At 39.0% G+C, this 24,119-nt stretch overlaps 1 protein-coding gene across 3 annotated transcripts in view; it reads right to left on the reverse strand.

Annotated features, from left to right (window-relative positions):
- LOC117302171 (activated Cdc42 kinase-like) overlaps positions 1–24,119 on the reverse strand; it is a 64,310-nt gene that overhangs the window by 20,301 nt on the left and 19,890 nt on the right. For all 3 annotated transcript variants that reach the window (XM_033785985.1, XM_033785984.1, XM_033785982.1), the window contains exons 4-10: positions 8,143–8,298; positions 7,025–7,216; positions 5,034–5,140; positions 4,673–4,799; positions 3,591–3,740; positions 2,353–2,453; positions 1,205–1,363 (exon numbers count right to left, since the gene is read on the reverse strand). In XM_033785985.1, coding sequence (XP_033641876.1) covers positions 1,205–1,363; positions 2,353–2,453; positions 3,591–3,740; positions 4,673–4,799; positions 5,034–5,140; positions 7,025–7,216; positions 8,143–8,298 — 992 coding nt within the window. The remainder of the gene's footprint in view (positions 1–1,204; positions 1,364–2,352; positions 2,454–3,590; positions 3,741–4,672; positions 4,800–5,033; positions 5,141–7,024; positions 7,217–8,142; positions 8,299–24,119) is intronic.

The raw sequence follows: 24,119 nt of genomic DNA on the forward strand, positions 1-24,119 counted from the left end.
GTTGCAAAAATTAAAATGACCTTGCTCTTTCACAGATGAAAATTCCATGCCTGTTGTTAGATTGTGTATTAGTCATCCACACAGTTAAAGAAACACATTGGAGTCTCCAATAGTAACGTTGGATTAACCACAAGAGAAAGTACCACCCATAACAAATACAGGACCTACACCAAACCTGACACCAAGAACTGCTTAGCATCAAACATTTATCTTAGCAGAAATAAGTTACCAGCCAAAATGCCATGTATGGTTAATCATTCGTTGATAGGTTCTCTCTTATTTTCTTGCTTAGCAAATACAATCAGTTAAGCGAAATTGAGATACATACATGGATACGTACATGTACATGCTATTAAACAAAAGCAGAGAGGCTGAATTACAACTTAGCTTGAAAATGTGACAAGCAGTGAGACCATAATATAACAAGAAAAAAGTTGTAGCTTTTAAACCAAGTAATAAAGCACATATCTGTTTGATTTTATTCTGCCAAATATTATCCCATGTATTAAGATTCTTAAAAAGCAAGTAAGTTTAATGTTAAAAACTAAGTCACTCTTTCAGTGCCAAGAATGTACATGTACGATCAATTTTTTGTACAAAAAAAAAAGTGTTATCAATGGCACAAGTACGACCCATAATAAACATGTTATCACGAGAGGGCATTATTACTCAAGAAATACTGGGTGCGTTCGATTAGCTTCCCTGGGTCGACCCGGCGGTGCTCACTCGGGTGAGCCCCTTACAAGAGCTAATGGAACGATAACACTCGCCCTCTCGTGGTAACGACATGCACCTCGGGTCACCCCCAAGTGACCCACTCCACAAGCAGGGCACTAGGGGCTGACCCGGGTGAGCCCCTGGAATGGCGTCAAAGCTATTCGAACGCACCGGGGGCAGACCGGGCTCGACCCAGGGGAAGCTAATCTAACGCACCCACTATGACTTTGGGATGTACCAAGTCAACAAAAATCGTCAAGATAAATTTGTTTAGGTAAGAAAGACTTCTGTACTTATTTCTGGTATAGAATTTCGGGGGGAAAAAGCTGAACAAGCTGGTAATATATGGTTCAGAACGCAGAACAAAAGGGGGCACCGAAAGCGTTAAATCAACTTTAACCATAAAATGTGGCTTGTTCCCGCAAAAATGCTAGCACCCGTTTTTGGCCTAAATGAGGATCACTATTAAGCGAGAATATTGACAAACCTTTTTCTTTGGTCTCGCTTGTCTGATCTGAAGCCGCTCTTCCATCGTCGTAACCTACTCCCTCCTCCACTGCTGCTGCCCATGAGTGTAGTGTTACACCTTAGAAATGTTCCTACCTTACCAAGAGGGAGAATGCCAGTCCAGACTCCAGTTTGTTCGCTAGTAACAGAGGGAGGGAGAACAATCATTGGCAGAGTCAGATCAAAATAACTCAGTTAGTTTTTGCAGATGTGCAAAACTCAAAAAGTAATCTTTGACTATTACTATTATAGCGTCTACATTTGGTTTTTGGAACCAAATAAGGGAATCAATGTGTGGTGAAGAGGTTTTCAACTAGTGGTTTAATCCCAACGAGGCCTGGTTCTTGATTATTTTACCGAAAACGAAAACTGATTTAACACACTTTGATTCCCATTCATAAATACCTTTTCGGTCAAAAAACATCAACACCTTTGGTCAAAAAGTAAAGTAAATGCAAAAACTATAATTGTTCAATGATTTCTTTCAACACAACACCCCTCCAGCTATGGAATGGTAAGGCCCTCCGCCGCCCTCGGGTAAACAACTCCTTAAAAATGAATGTCGGCACGTCGCGCGTATCGAGTGATGTGGCACAACTGTCCTGGCCGTTGCTCTCGACCAATAGGAATGAAGAAACTGTCTTATAAGCTTGCGTGTCACGCCCATGTTGTTAACACTTTTTACTGTGCATTAACAAAAGGTTTATGCACACCCACGTGACGCGCGCTCTCCACCAATAGGAAAAGCGATACTGTCTGAGGTATTTATGAATGACGGATTATTCTTCCTGCGTGGACATGCCGTTCCGGATTTTCAGCGATGTCTCAAAAACGCAACCACCTTTTGAGTTGAAATTTTCACAAGTTTTATTTTACAGTAACATTTATATAGAATTAAAACAATCAAACGGCTCAAACAACCAAAGGTATACTCTGCTTTTAAATGCAAAAAGAATGAATTCTTATACATTTTGGTTTTGCCCATACACCGATGTGTGTCAGCACTAAATACTTAGTACTTTCAAGAGTTCTGTTTATTACACATCGGTGTATGGGTAAAACCAAAAAAATTAATCTTCTCTATCCCTGATGCAAATTTAATATCCATCAAGAATGTATTCCTCTTACTTGGATTCCAACACAGTGATAATGTCATCCGCCCTGTATGTTAATTCTCCATCTTTGGCTGCTTTGTACTGAGAGAGAGCTCGGACCTGAAGAGGCTTGGCCTGAAAAGGAAAAACAAACGAACAATTTATCGTGAACCGTCCGAGGCGTTCTGACGCAGCTACTGATTCTCCTTAAACAAAAGTACTGGATGGGTTATTGTCAAAACAAAACCAAAAGTTGATTTCGCTTCAATCTGAACGACCACTGATTATACAGCTCATACTAGATCGAATCACTCATGTGAAAGGGAAGTAAAACAAAATAATCAAGCGAAAATCTTTTGACTCGTATGGAGTTTTTTTCAAATAGCAATTAAAGACCAAGTCACTGTCGCTAACATCAGGCATGCAACTGTAACTTCACAAAAAAATGAGGAAATTACAAAATTGTCAATTTTGAATGGTAAAACTGAGGTTAAAAGAAGAGGAAATCAGCTGATCCAAGGAAACGTTGCATGCCTTTATCAATTGCAACAAGCGAAATAAAGCATAGCGTGTATAGAATGTAAGTATTTTAACTATGGGTTGGGTATTAGGGGACATTCTTTGTGGCAGGACGGCTTTGTAGATGTGCTGGTCACCTGTTCCTCCTCGCCACTCACTGGCTTGGTATTTTTTAGCTATTTTGCTTCTTTGTATCTTTATGTACTGATTTGTATCTTTATGCCAGTGTAAAGTCTATAATAAAACTGAAAGTGCTAGAAAATCCCTGACAAAAACAAAAACATGACCGTTGCATGGATTACGATCTTCGTTTTCTCGAATCCAAGAACAGTGAAGATGTTCCTTTCATATCATTTTTGTTACGTTTCACTCCTAAGCTAAGAGCTTCTTCAGAGTAGTGACCCGGTCCAATGCTGAAATGCCTTTAGCCTTTCTTGGAGGTCATAGAGGGCGCTGTACACGTAGGTGGGGTTCAATTTAGTTGGTCAAAAATGTACTGGAGCTTGTATGCCCTGTCGTCTTTGTTTAGACATAAGTAACATCTAAATTGTTCTTGGATTCCAAAAAGCAATCCTCATAATCTGTGATTATCAACAATGCAGATGACCGTTTTTAATGATTTATGACCATTGCATATGGTTGGTTTCGTGGTTCGAATACTTGAAATCCAAAGACTAGGAATAATCCACAACAACTGTTTTTTTTTTTCCAATGGCGAATGATTGTACAAATGCATTTTTACTGTCTTCATACCTTGGGTAGTTCCTCTCCGATCTCGGCAAAGCTGGGTCTCTTCTCTGGCTCATGTTTCCAACACTTCAAGATGATGTCGTAGATCTTGACGGGGCATGCCTCGGGTCTTTCAAGACGCTGCAAGGCTGGCTTGTCTATTGCTTTTAGAATCTGCAAAAATAATTTAAACAATCGTACTTTACACTTGTTATGTTTGATTTGAGAAGGATATTTGTGTCTTACCCATACACCGATGTGTGTTAAAGGCAGTGGACACTATTGGTAATTACTCAAAATAATTATTAGCACAAAACCTTACTTAGAAACGAGTAATGGGGAGAGCTTGGTAGTAAAAACATTGTGAGAAACGGCTCCCTCTGAAGTGGAGTAGTTTTCGAGAAAGAAGTAATTTTCCACGAATTTGATTTTGAGACCTCATATTTAGAATTTGAGGTCACGAAATCAAGCATCTGAAAGCACACAACTTTGTGTGACAAGGGTGTTTTGTCTTTCATCATTATCTCGCAACTTCGATGACCGATTGAGCTCAAATGTTCACAGGTTTGCTATTTTATGCATATGTTGAGATACAGCAAGTGAGAAGACTGGTCTTTGACATTTACCAATAGTGTCCAGTGTCTTTAAAGGGTGGGTCAACAATTGGTAATTACTCTGAAAATTATTTACCATCAAAACTTACTTGGTATGGGGTACTGGAGGGCTGTTAATAATATAAAACACAGTTAGAAACAACAACTTTCGAACTGATGTAGTTTTAGTAGATTTTTAATTTGCAACGGGGATAAAGAATATTTATTTTGTTTTGTACCCTTACACCAATGTGTGTAAGCACTGTATACTCGGCACTTTCTCGAGTTCTGTGGAACAAAAATCACAGGCATATTACTCAGATGGGATGCGAACCCACGACCCCTGCATTTCTAGAGCAGTGTCTTACCAACTAGACCACCGAGACTGCCCGGTAGCTAGAGGCAGTTCGAATCCTATATTTTTAGCAGCAGGTAAGAGTTAAAACTAAAACATAATATTCTTTATCCCCGATGCAAAATTCACAAATATTCTTGTTGTTTATTGTTGTTTACCTCTTCCCCAGAGTGCGTTGACCAAGGCTGCTGGCCGTATGTAAACATCTCCCACATGGTGACACCAAAACTCCAAACATCACTGGCTTTAGTGAACGTCAGCTTGGTCAGTGCCTCGACTGGCATCCTGAGGGGAAAAAAAAATCAAAATTTCTCTAAGACTTGACAATTTTAAGATGAAACTACATCACTAGTTTTTGGAAGAGTACATCCTCTGGTTTTCAATAAACATACGCCCCATTAGACATCTTGTGATGGTTGCCATTGCCGTCGTGAAACAATGGTAATATGCAATAAAACAAAACTAAATAACATTAAGCACAAACAAGCCACCGACATTGCACACGGGTAACGTACGTACCAAGCTAACGGTAGTTTTAAGTTCGGCTTCATTTCAGAACGATAATTCTCCCCGAGGATTAATCGTCTCGACAAACCAAAGTCGCTGATTTTCACTTTCTTGGTACCCTGCAATAAGATCAAAAGTTGATTTTAATATATTTGTGAAAATTAGTTTCAAATAGTGTGTAGATTTTGCAAGATTTTTGAGAAGATTTGCAACATTTGTTTCTGAATGACAAAAATAAATAAGTATTTTCTATAATAGTATTAAAATAGGAAGTCGTGGCAGAGCAGATCTCAAACTCAAGTTTCTGATCAGCAGAGTGTGGGTTCGAGTCCCAGTAATGACACTTGTGTCCCTATAAGCAAGGCACTTAACCATCATTTCTGCGGCATTGTCCTTCAGATGGGACGTAAAGCTGTTGATCCAGTGTGTTGTGTAATGCAGGTAATACAACCCAGAAGGGGTTTGTCTCAGTGTTCCTAATCTGATTGGCTGCATAGTGTACAACAACACATTGTAAACCATTACATGGTGCTACATGTATGTAAAAGAATAGGTTTCATGCCCTCAAAATGTAGCTCGCATCCTTACAGAAATACTGTAGCACTTCGAAATGTAAGCAAGGTAAATGTATACTGCATGTAAGTGTTACATTGACATCTACTGTGCATCATGCAAACACTCAACTGTCACAGTCGTCTTGTAAAATTTTGCTTAGCAGGAACAGGTTACCGCCCAACACGCAACATAACTAATGTAACTGGTGCTCCTCTGGTAATTGTTGCTAAGGAAAGAAATTCCTGCTTGACAGCTTTCATTTGTTACTCTTTGGATCACTTTGATGTTGCTCTGCTAAGCTTTATCAGATTGGGAATGTTGTACATCTGCAAATGTGCTGGAATGCCACAATCTATTCTCCTTATTCTTCCAGCGACGACAGAGAGAAAATCATTTTACAACACCACATATTCGGCATAGTTTTTAGCGGAGGTTGCAAATCTTTCTCTCCCTTTTATAGTCTTAGATTTACCACAAAATGACAAACACATGGTTTCCATTTATAACAGGCTATAGAGGAATTATCCATATATGTATTATGGAAAATTTAAACATGGTGTACACTTCTGGTTTTCTACTTTAAAGAAAATATGTGACAAAATGTGGGTGACAGTTAAAATGTGTCTGAATGATATGGGGAAAAAAGGGAACCACCGTGGTTTCTGTAAAGGATAATCTTTACCTAATAAGCCATTTCTGTGTTAGATTTGAATAATGTCTCATACAATGACTTGCTAGGTCACAATGTACCGCTTACATTTAAATACCTCAGACTACAGTGACAGTTGCTATGTCAAATGGTTTGGGAGCAAGCCTTTGCATAGCAACCTCCAGATGAGCAGACCCTGGTACCATTGTGTCATACACAACCATTCAGAATACTCCGTCTCTTCAGAATTACGCAAAAGCTTGCCCCGAACCATGTGACATAGCAACTGTCTGTATAGTCTGAATTCAAATTAAAGTGGTAACTTGCGATCAGGCACGTTACTGTACCAGACAATATTAAAATCTAAGATGTAAATGGCTTATTGGTTGAGATCCATGGCTATATGGCAGTTACAGGTTGAATGACTTCTCCCAGACTGGTACCCGAACAAAGATATTTACAAAAAAGGGACACCACCAACATAGGGCTAGATACATGTTGCTCAGTATGTAGAGCACTGGCACATTTTTTTAAGTCGCAGGTTTAGTCTATTTTTCTTTGTTCAAATTAAAGTTAGTTCTGTGTGCCACCACACACAACTCGTGCATCTGAATGGTTGCAAATGGCAAGTCACTTCACTGGGAAATGCTACCAATAGTTTGGGGGGTACAGATGTACAAAAACATTTATTCTATCAGTTGTGTTTTTGCAACTCAACTAAGCAGGATACATGAAAATTTTAATAATGAGTCATAAAGTATGCTGTTTTAGGTTTCTGAACAGCAATAAAACTACTCACATCATCGTCAACAAAGAGCAGAATGTTTCTCGTTGCGAGGTCTCGATGGATGATATTAGATAGATGTAAGTATTTCATGGCATCGGCGATCTGCCCGGCAAACTCCAGGAGGAGTGTGATGGGGAAGGAGGGGCGAAGACTTGGCTGCTTAATGTTCTCCAGTAGGGAGCGTAACGCTGCAAACTCCGTCACCTGAAAAAGCGAGAACATGATTTATTTATCCGCTAGTTCTTTCAAACAACTACTCAAAACTCATCTGTACACCTTGTAATAATAATGATGGACACTTTTAAAGCGCCGGTTTCCGCCGCAAGCGGCACTCATGGCGCTGCTCTACAGAAGAACAACAATTAAGCAATGAAAGTAGCATAACAAAATAAGAAAAATAAACTTAACAAAAAGCTTCTCTATATGAAGATGAGTTTTTAAACTGTTTTTGAATATGTTAAGTGATTTGGAGAGTTTCACAGTTTCCGGGAGGGCGTTCCAAAGCCTCGGTGCTGAGCTCTGAAAACTTCTTTGTTTACCTTATTTTATTGTCTTTTCTTCTGTTGTTGTGTATGTATTTTTGGCGTGTTCTTGCTGTATTTTTATCAGAAGTATTCAATCAACCAATCATTAATCAAATGACTGTCTTTGCTTTCCTTGTTTCCATGCCATTGGCTGACCGGAAAAGCTGGGCTAAATTTTAGAGAGCTTCTTAAAGGCACTGCCGTCGATTTCACCAAACTCTTCCTAACTTAGGATTAATCTTAGGACTTACAATTGGACGAGTTACATGTAAGTTCCCTATCCATAGAAGTTAGGACGCATTGAACCCATCCTAAGTTAGGACGAATTTTTCGTCCTAACTCGAGATAGGATTCATCCAGGCGTTTCGTGATGGCCTCAATGCATAAGGTCTATTGACTGCAGCCAGTATTTGTTCTGTTTCTTCAAAAACGTTAGTTTAACATGGTTTATGGCTATAATAAAATAATTATAACACAACATCGGAAAAGTAAAACTTAGCCAGGAAATATATTACAGTAAAGTAAATTTAACAAGTCATTATTGTAAACCTGAGAATAAGCCATAAAAATTAAGTTCCAGCCCCTGATCCAATTTATAACACTCACAAGCATTAACGACGCCTCAACATCGAGGACGACTCCAAACAACTTGACCAGGTGATCGTGATTAAGGGAATACATAATGGCGGCTTCCTTGACGAAGTCTTGAGCTTTGTCCGCAGACAGTCTCTCTGGACTCAGATACTTGACTGCTACTTGAATCTGGAGATGGACAAACAGAAGACGAGAGATTAGACATTATGTAATGAATACAAACAGATAGTGAATATCAAAACTGCATTATTTATGACTTAAAGGCACTGGACACGTTTGGTAATTGTCAAATTCTCACTTGGTGTACCTACGTTACTTCAGATCCTTTGACCATGACACCCCATTAAAATGCATTATATTTGGTACTCTTTCACAGCCAAATTTAAAACATGATGCCATGGAACATCAACAACAAATGGGGTTGTTCCATCCAAGCAGGAATTTTTTGTGAAAGTCAAAAAGTGTTAAATTCAATGCCGTTTTATAACTAAACATCATTAAAAAAAATCACAAATACAAAATGTAACATATTTGTAAAGCAAAAACACTTCTAAGGATTTGGGTACCTTTTCAAATTGTCGATAGATTTACATTAAACTTACAGGGTTTGAAGATAATGATAGTGGAAAGTTTCCCTTCAAATATTACTTACTGAGGTGCTGTAGTTTTTGAGAAATGAGTAAAACCATGTCATGAAAACACGTTTGTAAATGATTAAAAAAAAAAATCGTCTCATGAGACGAAAATTATATTTTCATGACATTGTTTTACTCATTTCCCCAAAACTACAGCACCTCAGCACGTAATATTTTCAGGGAAGCTTTCTACTATCATTAACTTCCAACTGTGTAAGTTTAGTGTAAATCTGTGGACATTGTGTTTTTTGTCCTACAAAAGTTACATACGTTAACCCTTTAAGACCATATTTTAGTCAGGGTTACAATAAATAAAACCAAAGCATAGGCCTACAGGTACTAATGAGTTGCTGTTTTGTCTGCCAAAACACTTTAAAAAAATTGCTGTTCTAGATACACAAGATAAAACTCTTACAGGGTTGTGAATTACAAGTGCTTGATAAACATTACAAGTGTACTTCAATGTGGTTTCAATGAGCAAGCTTTTGTACGTATGGTTTTGCTCTTCAAACTCTAATAGGATTAAATCATACGTAAGCAAGTTGTGCAGACCAACATAATCATGGCTTCTTCTAGCACTCATATCCGTCACTCATTGATGCTCAAGGCACTTCAACATTCAGTATTTTCCTGCAAAGTATGAAGGGGCTAAGTTTTTGAAGTACAGTATGTTCATGAGACCATTACTTTATTACATAATATGCTTAATTCTGGATCCTTTCCTTAATCCCTTTCCCCCTCTCTTTTTCTATAAATGGATATATATTTGTTTGTACTTGTTTTATGCCTCTGAAGAAGGTCCGGATTGGATCGAAAGCTAAGGCCATCTACCCTATTCATTATAATAATAATAATATAATAAAGAACACTTAGTCTAGTGCCGGTATCCGCCTAAGGAAGGCGCTCATGGTGCTTGAGGAGAGAAAGACTAATTAAGACTGAGGATTGTGTGAGTATGCTTATTTAAACAGGGGAGATTTCAAGTTTGTCTTGAATGTTGTGATGGATGGAGATGATCTGACAGTCAGTGGGAGTTGGTTCCACACGGGGCTGTTGAAAGTCAGTGGGAGTTGGTTCCACACCCGCGCTGATGCTACAGAAAAAGACCTGTTGCCCCTAAGGGTGGAAGTTCTGAGCTGATGAAGCATCATGAGCTCATTAGAAACGCAGTCCATTACAAGTGGCTGTGGCGCAATATTTAGCCAATCAAACCAGGAACACCGGGGCAGACACCTTCTCTTTTCGCTAAATGCACTTTTGTTCTGTTATGAGCATTATACACAACACACAGGACCAACGGCTTTACGTCCCATTCTTTGAAGTATTTCACTTGAATGTATCAATGATGTGAAAAACTTGTATTTATATATCACATTTTTACATTCACCAGTAAAATCTCACTAGGGTCTGTACATTTGAAGCATTCTTGAGTAGTTTCGATGTACATCTCAGGGGTGAGACTCATTGCTGACGAAAAAGTCTGAACATTGAATCTAGATCTATGTTGAAATGATGACATTTCGACATTGATTTGATACGCAATCAAATTTTTTTTAAATTAACGTGCTTGTCTGCAAAAGAAACCCTCTTGTGCGAGTGAATTGCCTTTCCTTTCATAGAGAGCGCTCTCAGCTTACAATTAGAACCAGTCCAAGCGCTGATTTGTTGAGCACAGATTCCATGTGTACACAATGTACAACCTTTTACTTAAAGTCTTGTGCAATGTGCAATGTTGTCGTCATTCTGTACACAAAACCCTGTCGCCCACAAGCCATTCTACATTGTACATGTACATGGGTTTGAGGAGGGGGTGGTGTGTGGGAAACCAAGCACAGAGGGAATAAAAGGGGGTCTTTGAAGTGGCATACCACAGGGGTTTAGGCAGATTGGGGGGTGGGGATCAGCTCCAACAAGGATCTTGAATGGGTGTGGAGAAAAGGAAAGGGTTCTTGCCCCTCATTCTTTGTCCGTTACATGTAGACTGAGCGTCTTATGAGATACACACAGTAGCTACAGGTCGGATTCATCTACTGTGGGAAAACAGTAGGATATTTTTAATTTGTTATCCCCATTTCCCCTGTGTACTACATGCATTGCATATCTGTACCTTTTAGAAATGTTTGTATTGACAGACTGAACATTTAGGTTATAGGCAAATTTACATTTTTCTCCTCAGTCTTTTGTAAGGGCACATGCATTTTCTCCTTGGTAAAAGGCACCATATGAGGGAGTAAATTTCTACTGGAGCATTTCAAGGGCACCAAGGCAACAACCAGGGAGCATGGGGACAATTGCCTTTGTTGCCTGCGTGAAGTATCAGGCATGACGGAGTAGATTGCCTCTATTGCCCTGGTCTTGGCCTTGGTGCCCCATCAAAAGTTTCCCATAGACTTTTCAATACAAGGGCCCTTTGCAAAATGAAAATGACCTTGCCCTCTCAAAGATGGAATTCAAAGCCTAGTATCCACTCAAAAGAACATACAGTACATGGCACTCCAACTGTTTCAAAACACAGTAACAAGTTTTCCACTTACCGGCCGTGATTTTCAATTTAAGGTAATATTTAAAGGTTGCTTCAAAGCTTTGGTGCAACTTTCAACTCATACAAATTTCAACATTCCCAGTTTGAATTTTTTTTTAATGAAAAATGGACTGAATAGATCTCTTCTTCGTTATTTCATGTTTGTTTGCCTGAGATAACAAATCAGTAATAATGAATTTTGCACTATCAAATTGAAAAGTAAATATTCAAGAGAGGTTTAAAGGTCCAGCCGTCGATTTCACCAAACTGTTCCTAACTTAGTATTAATTAATCTTAGGACTTAGGACGGGTTCAGTTCCGTATCCAAATACGAAAGACGCATTGAACACATCCTGACGGGGTACCTGTCCTATTCCTAACTTGAGATAGGATTGATCCTGGCATTTCGTGAAATTCGGCTGCAGTTGGAGGGCATTATTCAAATTTAAAGATTGACGCTTGGGGTTGAGACAATCCTAAAATTAGCTCTGTGATCATGGTGATCATTGCACTCTGGGGTGATCTTGATGGCCACTTTACTCCCGACTTCTTTGAGCGAAGGTTGCAGTTGAGCTCAAAAACACATGAATTGAAAGGGGAAAAAAACATGACAGACAGGTTTTAAAACTTTGGTGGCCACATCTTAACCGTGACTGGTGCTACAGAAAGTGTGGTGGTGAGCAAATCTTTTTTTTTACATGTTGGAGCTGCATACTAGACAAGAAAGAGTGAGTGTGTGTTTGTAAAACTGTGTTTATTTTCCATGAAAATACCACACAGATAACACACTGGCAGCTTGTACAGTTAAAATGAATAAGGCCAGATAAAAAACAACACATGTTTAGTGTCCTGCCTTTTGGAAAAAAGGAAGGAGGTCCATTTTCACATGGCCGACCAACACATTTAAAGACAACCGGCTAGGCTATTTTTTTTCTTATTTTTTTCTCTTTTTAAATCGTCTGAGATCGTTAAAAAGTATCCTTTTTTCTTTTTTCTTTTTTCGCTGGCTTATCAAATGATCAAATGTACAGTCCACTAGCCCTAGAGGGGTTGACTAAAAGAAATAATATAGTGCCAGGTCTGTTATGTCATCACGTTTCATGTCAGATACTGCAATTAATGAGCACACTACAAACATCTATCTCTCTCTCTCTCTCTCTAGTCGACCGAGGTCAGAATCATGTTGAGGTTTGCCCATTCTTGTCTATCTTTCATTATGTTGAGAACGTCAATCAGAAGTTTTTGTCTTCCCCTATTTCTCCTTCCATGTTTTGGTGACCATGTCATTTAAGATGAGAGACAGGTTCTTTGATGTTTCTGTATTTATAGTGTATGAGTGCCCTGCTTGTCTCAGACGACGCTGTTTTAATTTAGTGGATAGTTTGGGTTCATTGCGGTATGTAGACTCCAGTGTACATTGAAGCTTTCTCAGAGAAGTTTTGCGTAGCACCCATCCAGTTTCTCTTCTTGCAATTGTACAATAAGCACAACATGGACTGTTAAGCAGAGAAATTGGGCCCAGTTTGTAAATGGCAGAGGCAAATCCAATGAAGTAAAGGAGCATGTTTTTGTGAAGTCATTGTTGGGTTGTTGATGGTGGGGTAACAGCACTCAGACTGTGTCAATACTGGCATTGAATGGAACCTCCATGCCACCACTGGGTTGCAGTGTGAAATGAAGACAAACAACCTGACATTTAGTTGGAGGAACATGCTCCATGGTGAGCATACACCCTTAGTGTACATAAAATACATTGTACATGTTCATAACAGCAGGTGGATATACACCATGGAGGTACATGTAGCACTTGTCTGTTCCAAAGATCAGGGCCCAATTTCATAGAGCTGCGAAGCACACAAATTTGCTTACATGTAGCATGACATTTCTTCCTTGATAAAAACAGGATTACCACCCAAATTTCAACTTGTTGCATTTTCCACGTTACTGGTATTCAGCTGTTGTTTGCTTATCCTGAAAATCACGTGGATATTTGGTTGGTAATCCTGTTTTTTTCAAGGAAGAAATTTCATGCTAAGCAAATTGTTGTGCTTAGTAGCTCTATGAAATTGGGCCCTGGTACAGCGAAGGTGCACAAACTCCCATAGCATACAGGTGCAAAATGCTTTAAAAAAATACAACCAAAAATACTGTTGAAGGTCTCACAGCTTTGTACAGTAAAGGCCGAGTTAAAGTCATAGTCGGTCGCGCGATACTCGCGCAATGGAAATCTTGACGCGTGATCATAAAAATACACCGTTTTTAGGCCTCGGGCTTAGGATCGTGCGCGCAAGATTTCCACCGCGCGACCATCGCACGACCGACTTTAAACCGGCCTTAAAGGGGAAACTATTCATTGACTCTTGAACTTTTATCCTTTCCTCAATTTGAAGATCGTACATGTAGGTTGCGAGAACTGCAGGCTTTATTAGAAATAGGGGTCTGAAGATGCGTACACTGTGAATAGAAGCTACATTTAGACCATTTCCGATTTTAAAAACTGGCTATTTTCAGAGCCTGGTCACACTCGTCCTAAACGAGTTGGTTGTACGTACATGTACCTGCAACTTCATCTGGGTTATGAAAACAATACTGCAATATGTTTACTACAAAATCTAGTGATACAGCAAGATCGAGAGTTTGTACACAATCACACAAATATTTAAAAAGAAACCAATGATGAAAGTTATACAAATTTGTTTGATGGTTATATGTTCACTGAAAACTAGAAGATAGAAAACAAACTGTCTTCTTCCTACATGTATATATGTATAACCGCTGAGTCACTTTCTGATCGAAAGGTCACTACGAAAGAGTAATGTTCTACGCTGCTGAGCGCTGTATTTAGCTGTGGTTTACCCCGTGTCGGACACACCTTTCTTCCCTCAATTTTGTTTAGTATTGTCATTAAATTTCCGGTCAACTCAACCAAGCGTTTCAAAAAGGTATTCATAACCGGAAGAAGACAAAAAAATCAGGCTTTTATGGCAAATTCAAAGACAAATTAGTAGAGATCATTACCACATTATCAATACAGTTCGCAGAAATGAACACATAATGTGTCACACACTCCACCTACGCAGTAGTGGGCAAACCCACTTGTTATGATAATCCCTCATAAGCAACATTTAATACCCCTCTCAAAGTCAACCCTTCAAACCACAATCACAACAAAGCACTTAAGACTCCACTCAGCTGTAAAATTGCTTGTTATTTTTGTGCAAGTTACTCCTTACGGATTAGTCAACAATTTATGAGAATTTATGAGCATTTCTTTATATTTGAAATGCTTGTTTTCTTTTTATTTGGCATTTTTTTAAATCAACGTTTTTCATTTAAAAAATTTCCCTGAATCCTTAGTCAACCAATAGAATCAAACAAAGCACGCTTTTCGATCGATTTGTGGTACACAGCTACAAGTACTAAGATGAAATTGTCCTTGAACTTGGCACACGAGTACAGCTCTTTTGTACTGTTTTTGCCACTGGCCCATCATTAAAATAGAACAAAGTTTGTACTTTTCCATTCACCTAGCTTAACAAAAGAAAAGAAAAAAGATCAAATTGTTCTACTAACCACTACTGCCCGTGAACTTGCCACATGCACGAGTCCAGCTCTTTTGTATTGGTTTCAGCGCTGGACCACCATTAAAATAACCCCCCCCCCCCCCCCCTCCAAAAAAAATAAATAAAAAATGGTTCTTCCCCCTACTGTATAAGAACAACAAATCTTTCTTGTTGAAATCACCCGTGGACTTGGCTCATGAGTCCAGCTCTTTTATAATGGTTTAGCCACTGGACCACCAATATGCTAGGAGGTTCTGCCTCCATGCTAGAACAAAGTGTTCACTACATGCACTGTCAATCCATCAAGCTTTACATAAAAACAAACAAGAACCAAATTATTCTACATTGTAATTCTACCTCCATGGTCCTAACCACTATTTATAAGCACTTCTAACCCCTTGAAATCGTCCATGAAGTTGAGTATAAATCTTTTGTGCTTGTTTCATAATAATAATAATAATAATAATAATAATACTAATAATAAGACTTGTAATGCGCACATATCCACCCTGCTGGGTGTTCAAGGCGCACCATTAAGATAAATTTCCATTCACCAAGCTGTACAGAAAAACAACCAAGAACCAAGTTTTTATACGTTGTTAATTCTACCTCCATGTTTCTACCCACTGATAAGCACAGCCCGTTGAAATCGTCCATGAACTTGGCACATGTGAGTCTAGCTCTTTTGTACTGGTTCACTCCACACACTCCAATCACAATATCCAAGTCAAGGGCATATTGATAGCTGTATAAATTCCGACTGTGTGAGTCATCACGCATGAGGCAATGGCGCAAGGATGCCCCATTCATTGGATCTGAATTACTGTCAACCACAGCACAAAAAAAAAACATTATAATAAAATTTGATTGATTCAAACAATAGGGGTAGTGTACCGAGAATAACGTAAACAGCTCACACACAAAATCTGGAAAATCCTGGTGTTGATTCACTTGCTGCAATTTCAAATCCATCTATCAGGGGAATTATACAGTGGGTTAAACATACATTTTTGTAAATTATGGGAAACCTACACACGCATACAATTTTTAACAACTTCCGGCCGGACCTCATCCACCTTTCCAGGAATAGATCACTTTTGAAGTACCATGTACATGTATGACATATACATACTATATGTTATCAAAAGTCCTGTTATTGTGAAGGACAGAATAGAGAATTTAAAAGGGGTGAACAATTTAATTGGAGTGAAATATTGCTTTAGTTTATAACTTATGCAGGCCTGTATTCTTCGTTTTTGAAAAGGCAAGGGCACCAAGGCATTTTCTCCTTGGTAAAGGGCAACCTAAAAGGAAATTTCTAATGGGGCATTTCAGGGCGCATGGAGGCAGTTGCATTCATTGCCTCCATGAAGAATCAGGCATGCTTACGCGTTTAAGATTGCAAATTTCAAATGGTTTTGAAAGGTAGATAAACTGCATCTGTCCACAGCATTTGAGAATCGACACCAATCTCAGAAAAATCCGAGGAACAATTCATGCATGAAACGTTTCTCAGACTCAATTGTTTTTATTGCTTTTTATATCAACATGGAGGAGGGGGGGGGGCGTTTCAGACAAATAATTTTGCAAGATACTAACGATTACAAAAAAAAAGGATAAAAAAACAAGTAAGCTTTCCGATAGCAGTGTCAAAGTATAACCCTACCTTTTAAAGTGCGAGTTAATTTCCTTCACGCATTAAAGGCAGTGGACATTATTGGTAATTACTCAAATTAATTATTTAGCATAAACCCGTACTTGGTAATGAGTAATGGAGAGAGGTTAATAGTATAAAACATTGTGAGAAACGGCTCCCTCATGTATTTGTGGAACCAAAGTCTCCCAAAAATGTGAGACTCGCACAGTCCATACTATCTATTTGGCCTTTATCGTAAAAGTGCAGTGCCCTTCTTCCTTTTTGAGGAATACCTAGATAAACAAATTAGCGGAAAGTATGAAGAAAATATGGCAACATGTCTTTAGTGGAAATCTTATCAAATATCTGAAATGACATGACAAACATGTAATTTATGCGAATATGCTTCTGGGCATCTGTCGGTGGAATTCCACACGCATCCTTCCATAAGGTTTTGTCAAAACATTATTTCATCTCACAAAAATACTAAAATGTTTTTTGTTTTTTTCACACAAGACATAATCTAGTTTGCAGCTGAATGCAGACAGGAAATGAATTCAATTGGGAACGGTAAATTTGTTGAGTGCATGGTAACAAATATTTAAAGGGAAAGTATACATTTGGTTTAAGGGGATGTTTGGTTGTTTTAAAGGCAGTGGACACTTTTGGTAATTACTCAAAATATATATTTAGCATGAAACCCTACTTGGTAACGAGTAATGGGGGCAGGTTGCTAGTATAAAACACTATGAGAAACAGCTCCCACTGAAGTAAAGTAGTTTTCGAGAACGAAGTAGTTTTTCACGAATTTGATTTTGAGACCTCAGATTTAGAATTTGAGGTCTCGAAATCAAGCATCAGAAAGCACACAACTTCGTGTGAAAAGGATGTTTTCTTCTTTCATTATTATCTCGCAACTTCGATTTACCGGTTGAGCTCAAATTTTCACAGGTTTGTTATTTCATGCATATGTTGAGATGCAGCAAGTGAGACGACTGGTCTTTGACAATTACCAATAGTGTCCACTGTCTTTAAATCCTGTAAAAATGTAGACATCAAATAAAATTTCAAATTAACCTGTGAAGATTTCATTTTAAAGGTTCTATGTAACTTTTGTAGGACAAAAAAACACAATGTCCACAGATTTACATTAAACTTACACAGTTTGAAGATAATGATAGTAGAAAGCTTCCCTAAAAATATTACGTGCTGAGGTGCTGTAGTTTTGGGGAAATGAGTAAAACAATGTCAAGAAAATAATTGTTGTCTCATGAGACCAAAATTATTTTAATAATTTACAAACATATTTTCATGACATTGTTTTACTCATTTCTCAATAACTACAGCACCTCAGTAAGTAACATTTGAAGGGAAGCTTTCCACTATCATTATCTTCACACCCTGTAAGTTTAGTGTAAATCTATGGACATTTTGAAAAGGTACCCAAATCCTTTAAAAAGTAGTTGCATTTTAGAGATGTCCACAAAGGAAGAACAAAACGGAATTGGAATACACATCAGAGAAATTTACTTGACAGTAACGTTTCTTATTCAAATTTTGAGGGATAAAAACTGATATATATTTTTTCCATTACCACATTACTTTGAGGTGAAATGGTTCTCAAAATGTTCTGAAACCCAATCCACATAGTGCCCCAGTGGGATTCACATCAGGGGTCCAGAGGTGAAACCAGTGAGGAAAGATACAGACCTCTACATGGGAATTGATATACATTGTAGTCTCTTCCTACAATCAGTGATGTACTTTCCCTTTCCCTTTTAAAGGAATACGTTGCCTTGGATCGGACGAGTTGGTCTTTGAAAAGTGTGTGAAACCGTTTGTTATGAAATGCATATGGTAAGATACATAGATATTTTAAAAGTAGAATATAATGATCCACACAAGTATCACTCGAAATTGCATGGTTTTCCTTTAACCTCGTCGACTAACACGGTCGGCCGTGTATGGGAGTCAAATTTTTTACTCCCATAAATGGCCAACCGTGTTAATTCACAAAGTAAAAGGAAAACTACGAAATTTTGAGGCAAATGTGTGTGGATCATTCTATTCTACTTTTAAAACATCTTTCTAACCATGTGCATTTTATAACAAACAACTGCTTTTTAAAGACCAACTCGACCGATCAAAGGCAATGTGTTCCTTTAGTAAGGCATCAGGCTGTCTAAACTTATTTCATGCTTCGATCTCATTATACGCTCAGTAAAACCTAGTGACCCGAATATGTTTTCAAGAGGAAAACACATGTGTTACATGTACATGTTGTTGATGATCATTTACATCTGAAGCCTTTACAAGAATATAATGAAAAACCTAACTGATGTAAGTTTTATTGCTGGTCCCATGTGGTGATCTGGGCCAAATTTCATAAAGCCTGTAAGCAAAAACAACGCTACATGTAAGTTTTCAAAGACTAATTTTGTTGTGTACATGTATGTTTTTCTCTGTTCTGTTTTTAGTTTTACTGCGCCTTGAACACCCAGCAAGGTGGATGATATGTGCGCATTACAAGTCTTTATTATTATTTATTGTTATTATTAAGTTCAGAAAAATCTTGCTAAGCAGAAACAGGTAACCAGCCAAACTTCCATCAACTTTGCACTGTTGCCACTGGTATCCCACTAATTTTTACTTGACAGAGAAATTTGCTAATTGGTTTTACTCTTACACAATGTGTGTGTAAGCACTACTAAGTACTTCCCGACTTCTGTGAAAAAAATCACAGGTCGGATTCGAACCAACGACCTTTGCCAATCTAGAGCAGACATCTTACATTGTCCAAACTAGACCACCCAAATTGCCCAGTAGCTAGAGGCACTTTGAATATATTATTTTAGCAGCGGGTACCGCAATGATTTAATAGATGCTAAATTTGCATCAGGGATAACAAATATTATTTGGGTACCCTCACACCAATGTATGTGAGCACTTCACATTTACACAGTATAACATACTCCCAAATTCTGCCTTTGAACATTTTTATGAATTTGGGGCCTGGGTCTATACGGTTCAAAGCCCCTCCAAAATTGTGTTGTGAAACTTGCACTATTGATCAAGCCGCTGTTTTTGAGCCTGCGCACTGTTTTTTAAAGACATAAATAAAGGCATACATGTACCTAAATTTGGCCTGGATTGATCGTTAACTCGAGCAGAAAATCCAGCCTAAGTTGAGAAAGTCACACACAACATGCATCACTTTTCTGACAAACTCTCCCCTAAGAATGACATTAAATTTCTACACGTTCAGAGGTCAGGAGAGGTCAGAGCATAGAGCAGAGTTAGCATCCAGCTTAGCAAACAAACTCTGTTATTAGCAAATACACAGATCCAGACAAGAATTTCAAAAGCAAATAACAGGGGGTAAATGACAATACATAGAGTACACATGGACCATGGACATACATGTAGTCAGGCCTGGACCTACAATGTACATGGTAAATGGAGGCCATGGATGCTATGACCTCTAGTCTGTTGCCCTGGGCCCAATTTCATAGAGCTGCTTAGCACAAAAATTTGCTTAGCATGAAATGTCTTTCTTGATAAAAACAGGATTTCCTATTGTTGCATATTGCTTGTTACATGTATTCAGCTGTTGTTTGCTTATCCTGAAAATCATGTGGAAATTTACTTGGTAATCCTGTTTTTTATCAAGGCAAAAAAAATTCATGCTAAGCAAATGGAAATTTTTGTGCTTAGCAGCTCTATGAAATTGGGCCCAGGTCTTGGCACAGGACACCCCTTAAAAATTTGCCATGGACTTAAAGATTTCTAATGGAAGTACTCCTTGCAAATGAAAGTGGCCTCACGTGCCCCCTTAAAAATGAAATTCTTTAAATTTGTAACTTGTCGCAAAGTATTAGACATCACACACAAATGTACATGTAGTCTTCTTTAAATTCTCTACAATATTTCCAACTTTTTGAAAGCAAATCTTGGCACAATTTTGTACAACTTATCAGAGAGGTTTTTTTTTGATAATCTGTAGTGTCAATACCAGCCCCTCCCCTTCGAAATCCGACTGCCTGTTTGTTCTGTTTGCTTCTGTTTTTCCTCCATGGTTGGACCATGGAGGTCGAAGGACTGAGGGATATCGTCCAGTCCACACAACCACAGTCTTCCGTGTCTATGCACAGTCCAACAGTTCGGGCGTCGAGGTATGGTGCAGGATTTTGTAGGAATGAGGCATGGGTCCTATACAAAAACCGAAGGCAGTTTTACATGAAGTAACTGTAATGCTTACACAAAGACCCAAATGAACCAAAATCTGCCCAAGGGAACGCCCAAATTAAGTTCTAAGCCCTGCGGGGGCCCCTCAACATTAAAATCCCAAACCCATTCAACTCCATTTTAATAACCACATGAAAACTCAGTGCAATTTTTTGTACACAGGGCTTCACTCCGGGACAATCGCCAGGCAGCCATTTTCCCTCTACCATTGTATCCCCAGAAATAATAAATACATTTGTACCTGGCACACAATCATTCACAGTGGATGTTTTCCAGCGCCGCTGGCAAACAGCCTTTCAGTGAGCGACCCTCTGAACAACTAGCGTTCCCCCGCATGACATTTTTAGAGCACGGTGCCTGGAAGGTGATCGTATATTGATATATCTTTCTACTTTTTTTCATACACAACAATGAGCCCGAGGGGAAGGGAATTTTTTAAGCTCTTAACGACGTCATGGTTGATAAGATGCGGCGGAATTTATCCGATCATGGCACGTCTGATCAATTCTTAACACTTGTGTATTGGTTAGCACTGAGATAGCATGGATAGAATGGATGGGTGAGGAAGGGAAGGGCAAGAACATTACATCAGGGGTTGAATTATACACTAGACCGCAGGCCCGAGATCAGGGCCCAATTTCATAGAGCTGCTAAGCACAATAATTCCGCTTAGCATGAAATTTCTTCCTTGATAAAAACAGGATTCCCAACCAAATTTCTACGTGATTTTCAGGATTAGCAAACAACAGCTTAAGCTTGGGCGGTTCCAGAAATTTTGGGTTCGGTTCCGGTTCCGAAAAAAAGCTCGGTTCCGAGTCATACCCGGTTCCACTCTATATAAAACATAAGCCGCCCGTCCCGAGCTCACACACACACACAATTGGAGCCGATCTATTTTTAACGAAAATACCAAAATACCCACCCCAAGTCAATCAGACATCGTGTCAACGAGAACCTATTCTCCCTGCATTTAAACAAGTCTTTGATTTGGCCGGCAGTACGTCCGTAGTGCAGTACGTCCGTAATGCAGTACGTCCATAGTGCAGTACGTCCGTAATGCAGTACGTCCATAGTGCAGTACGTCCGTAGTGCATGTAGTGTGCCGTCTCTGTACATACAAGTGTACATGCCTGTACATGCATAGAGTACTGTGTGTTTTGTGTATGGGACAAGCTTTTATGAATATGGATATATCGGCAGCCAATCACAACGCGCTGTCTGGTTGGACTTTGGACTCTGTATATCTCAGCATGCATGAGATATACAGGTGGTGGTTGTAGATGCCTATGCATTAGAGGGGCTGTGCACAGTGTGTTGTATAATAATGCAGCCACATGTGATACATTTAGTTGATACTCATGTCGGCTTGAAGCCTTTGCACAGTGTATCTGCGGTCACCGCTTTCAACATCAAGTCTCAATTTCTAGAGCCGGTTTGTCGCAGGATCGGCTCCACAGAGTCTTTTATAATTGGGACTCGGTCTTTTAAAATCGGAACCGACATAAGCGGGTACCCGGTTCCACAGAAGAGTGGAACCGCAAGTCCGGTTTTCAATTTGGAACCGGGTAGAACTGGGTAACCGAAGGAACCGCCCAAGCTTACAACAGCTGAATAGCAGTAGCAATCAATATGTAACAAATGGAAATTTGGTTGGTAATCCTGTTTTTATCAAGGAGAAAATTTCATGCTAAGCAAATTTTTGTGCTTAGCAGCTCTATGAAATTTGGCCCTGTGGTTTAAGTGTTGGGCCAGTAAACTCATGACTGCTGTTGGATACAGAGAACATGACCAAGGTGGCAAGATGATGAAAAGAACAGCATTCAGTTTGAACTGTTCTGAACACTAAAATGGTCCAACTGATGACCGACATGGCTTCAGATGACCACTGCTTCCACATAATTCATTTGATAAAATTGTGTACAGAAAATAAAATGTCTAGGAAACACTGAAACTGTTTTTTTTTTTCATGAAAGGGATACTATTTTAAACCCATGTTCTGTTGCACAAAGGGCTAGAAAAGAAACCTCATGCCCATTTAAATTGAGGCATGATATTTGGTCCTCGGAAAAATAGTAGGAATATTTTATCAATTACATGTACAATGGACTGACCCGGCCACATGTACATGTACACATGGTGTAGACTGTAATAGACAATTCAGGCTATTTAAAGCATGTAAAAAAGGGACACAGTTGCTTTGGATCTGGCGAGTTGGTCTATAAAAAAATGTTTGAAAGCATTTGTTAAGAAATGCATATAGTTAGAAAGATGTTTTGAAAGTAGAATAATGATCCACACACTTACGGTATGCCTCGAAATTGCATGTTTTTCCATAGTATTTTGCGAACTGACACAAAATGCCATGGCGTGTTAGTTCACGACGTATCAGGAAAACCGTGCAATTTCGAGGCATTTTTGAGTGGATCATTATACTCTACTTTTAAAACATCTTTCAAACCATGCATTTCATAACAAACGGTTTCAAACGCTTTTCATAGACCAACTCGCCCGATCCAAGGCAACGTGTCCCTTTAGTCATAATTTTTAGATTTTCCAAGGGCAAAACAATCGAAAAACAGAATAAAGTCAGCAAGAATTTCATGACTGTAAACTCCAACAAAACAATGTAGCCTACATTTTGTGTATGCACAGGATGTTTGTCCTTTCTAGTTTCCAATAAATAAAAAAAACATCAACAAAAAAAAGCACTTGTTTACAACAGCTTTTTGTCATAAACGGTCATGGCTATAGCAGGTCATGGTTGACCGGGGCAGCATTCCACCGCTATGATGTATAATATCATCCAGGTGTAGATTGCCTCTCCAAAAAGTCCACCCATTCTTCAGGTCCCGCCCTGGAATTTCTTCTTTGAAACGGCAAGGCCGTTCTCCTGAAGACAAGCAGAGTTTACTGATCGAAACGTCAAGACCAACCGGTTCTTGGAGAGAGAACCAACATTTCTCCCCAAAGAGTTGTATACATGGCTGTGTACATACTAGCACGTTTACTACTACTGTACATTATGTACGTAGAGTTTTTCTTCAGGCCATTTTCATTTGACAAAAGGGCATCTCCATTGGAAGTCCATAGATGGGAAACCTTAAGAGAGGCTCAGGTCAACAGGGGTCATGGCCTCCGTGACCTCCTTGTATGTTCCATGTCTGGCTTGCTCTTTGCCCTAGCAAGCAGCTCAGTATCATGTGCTGGATGTGAGATAGGAAGCTTCCAGCCCACCTTTAACCCTTCAGAGATCATTCATTTCTGTACAATCACCTTACCCACCCCCCCCCCCCATACATGTATGTCTGTAAGGGTGGATTTCACTTTATATTAAGGGAAACTGACGAGATAAACTTTTACATTTTTGGCTAAACAAAGAACAAGTAGCC

The sequence above is a fragment of the Asterias rubens genome, chromosome 18 (genome assembly GCF_902459465.1).
Source record: "Asterias rubens chromosome 18, eAstRub1.3, whole genome shotgun sequence".
In the NCBI taxonomy this organism is placed as follows: Eukaryota; Metazoa; Echinodermata; class Asteroidea; order Forcipulatida; family Asteriidae; genus Asterias; species Asterias rubens.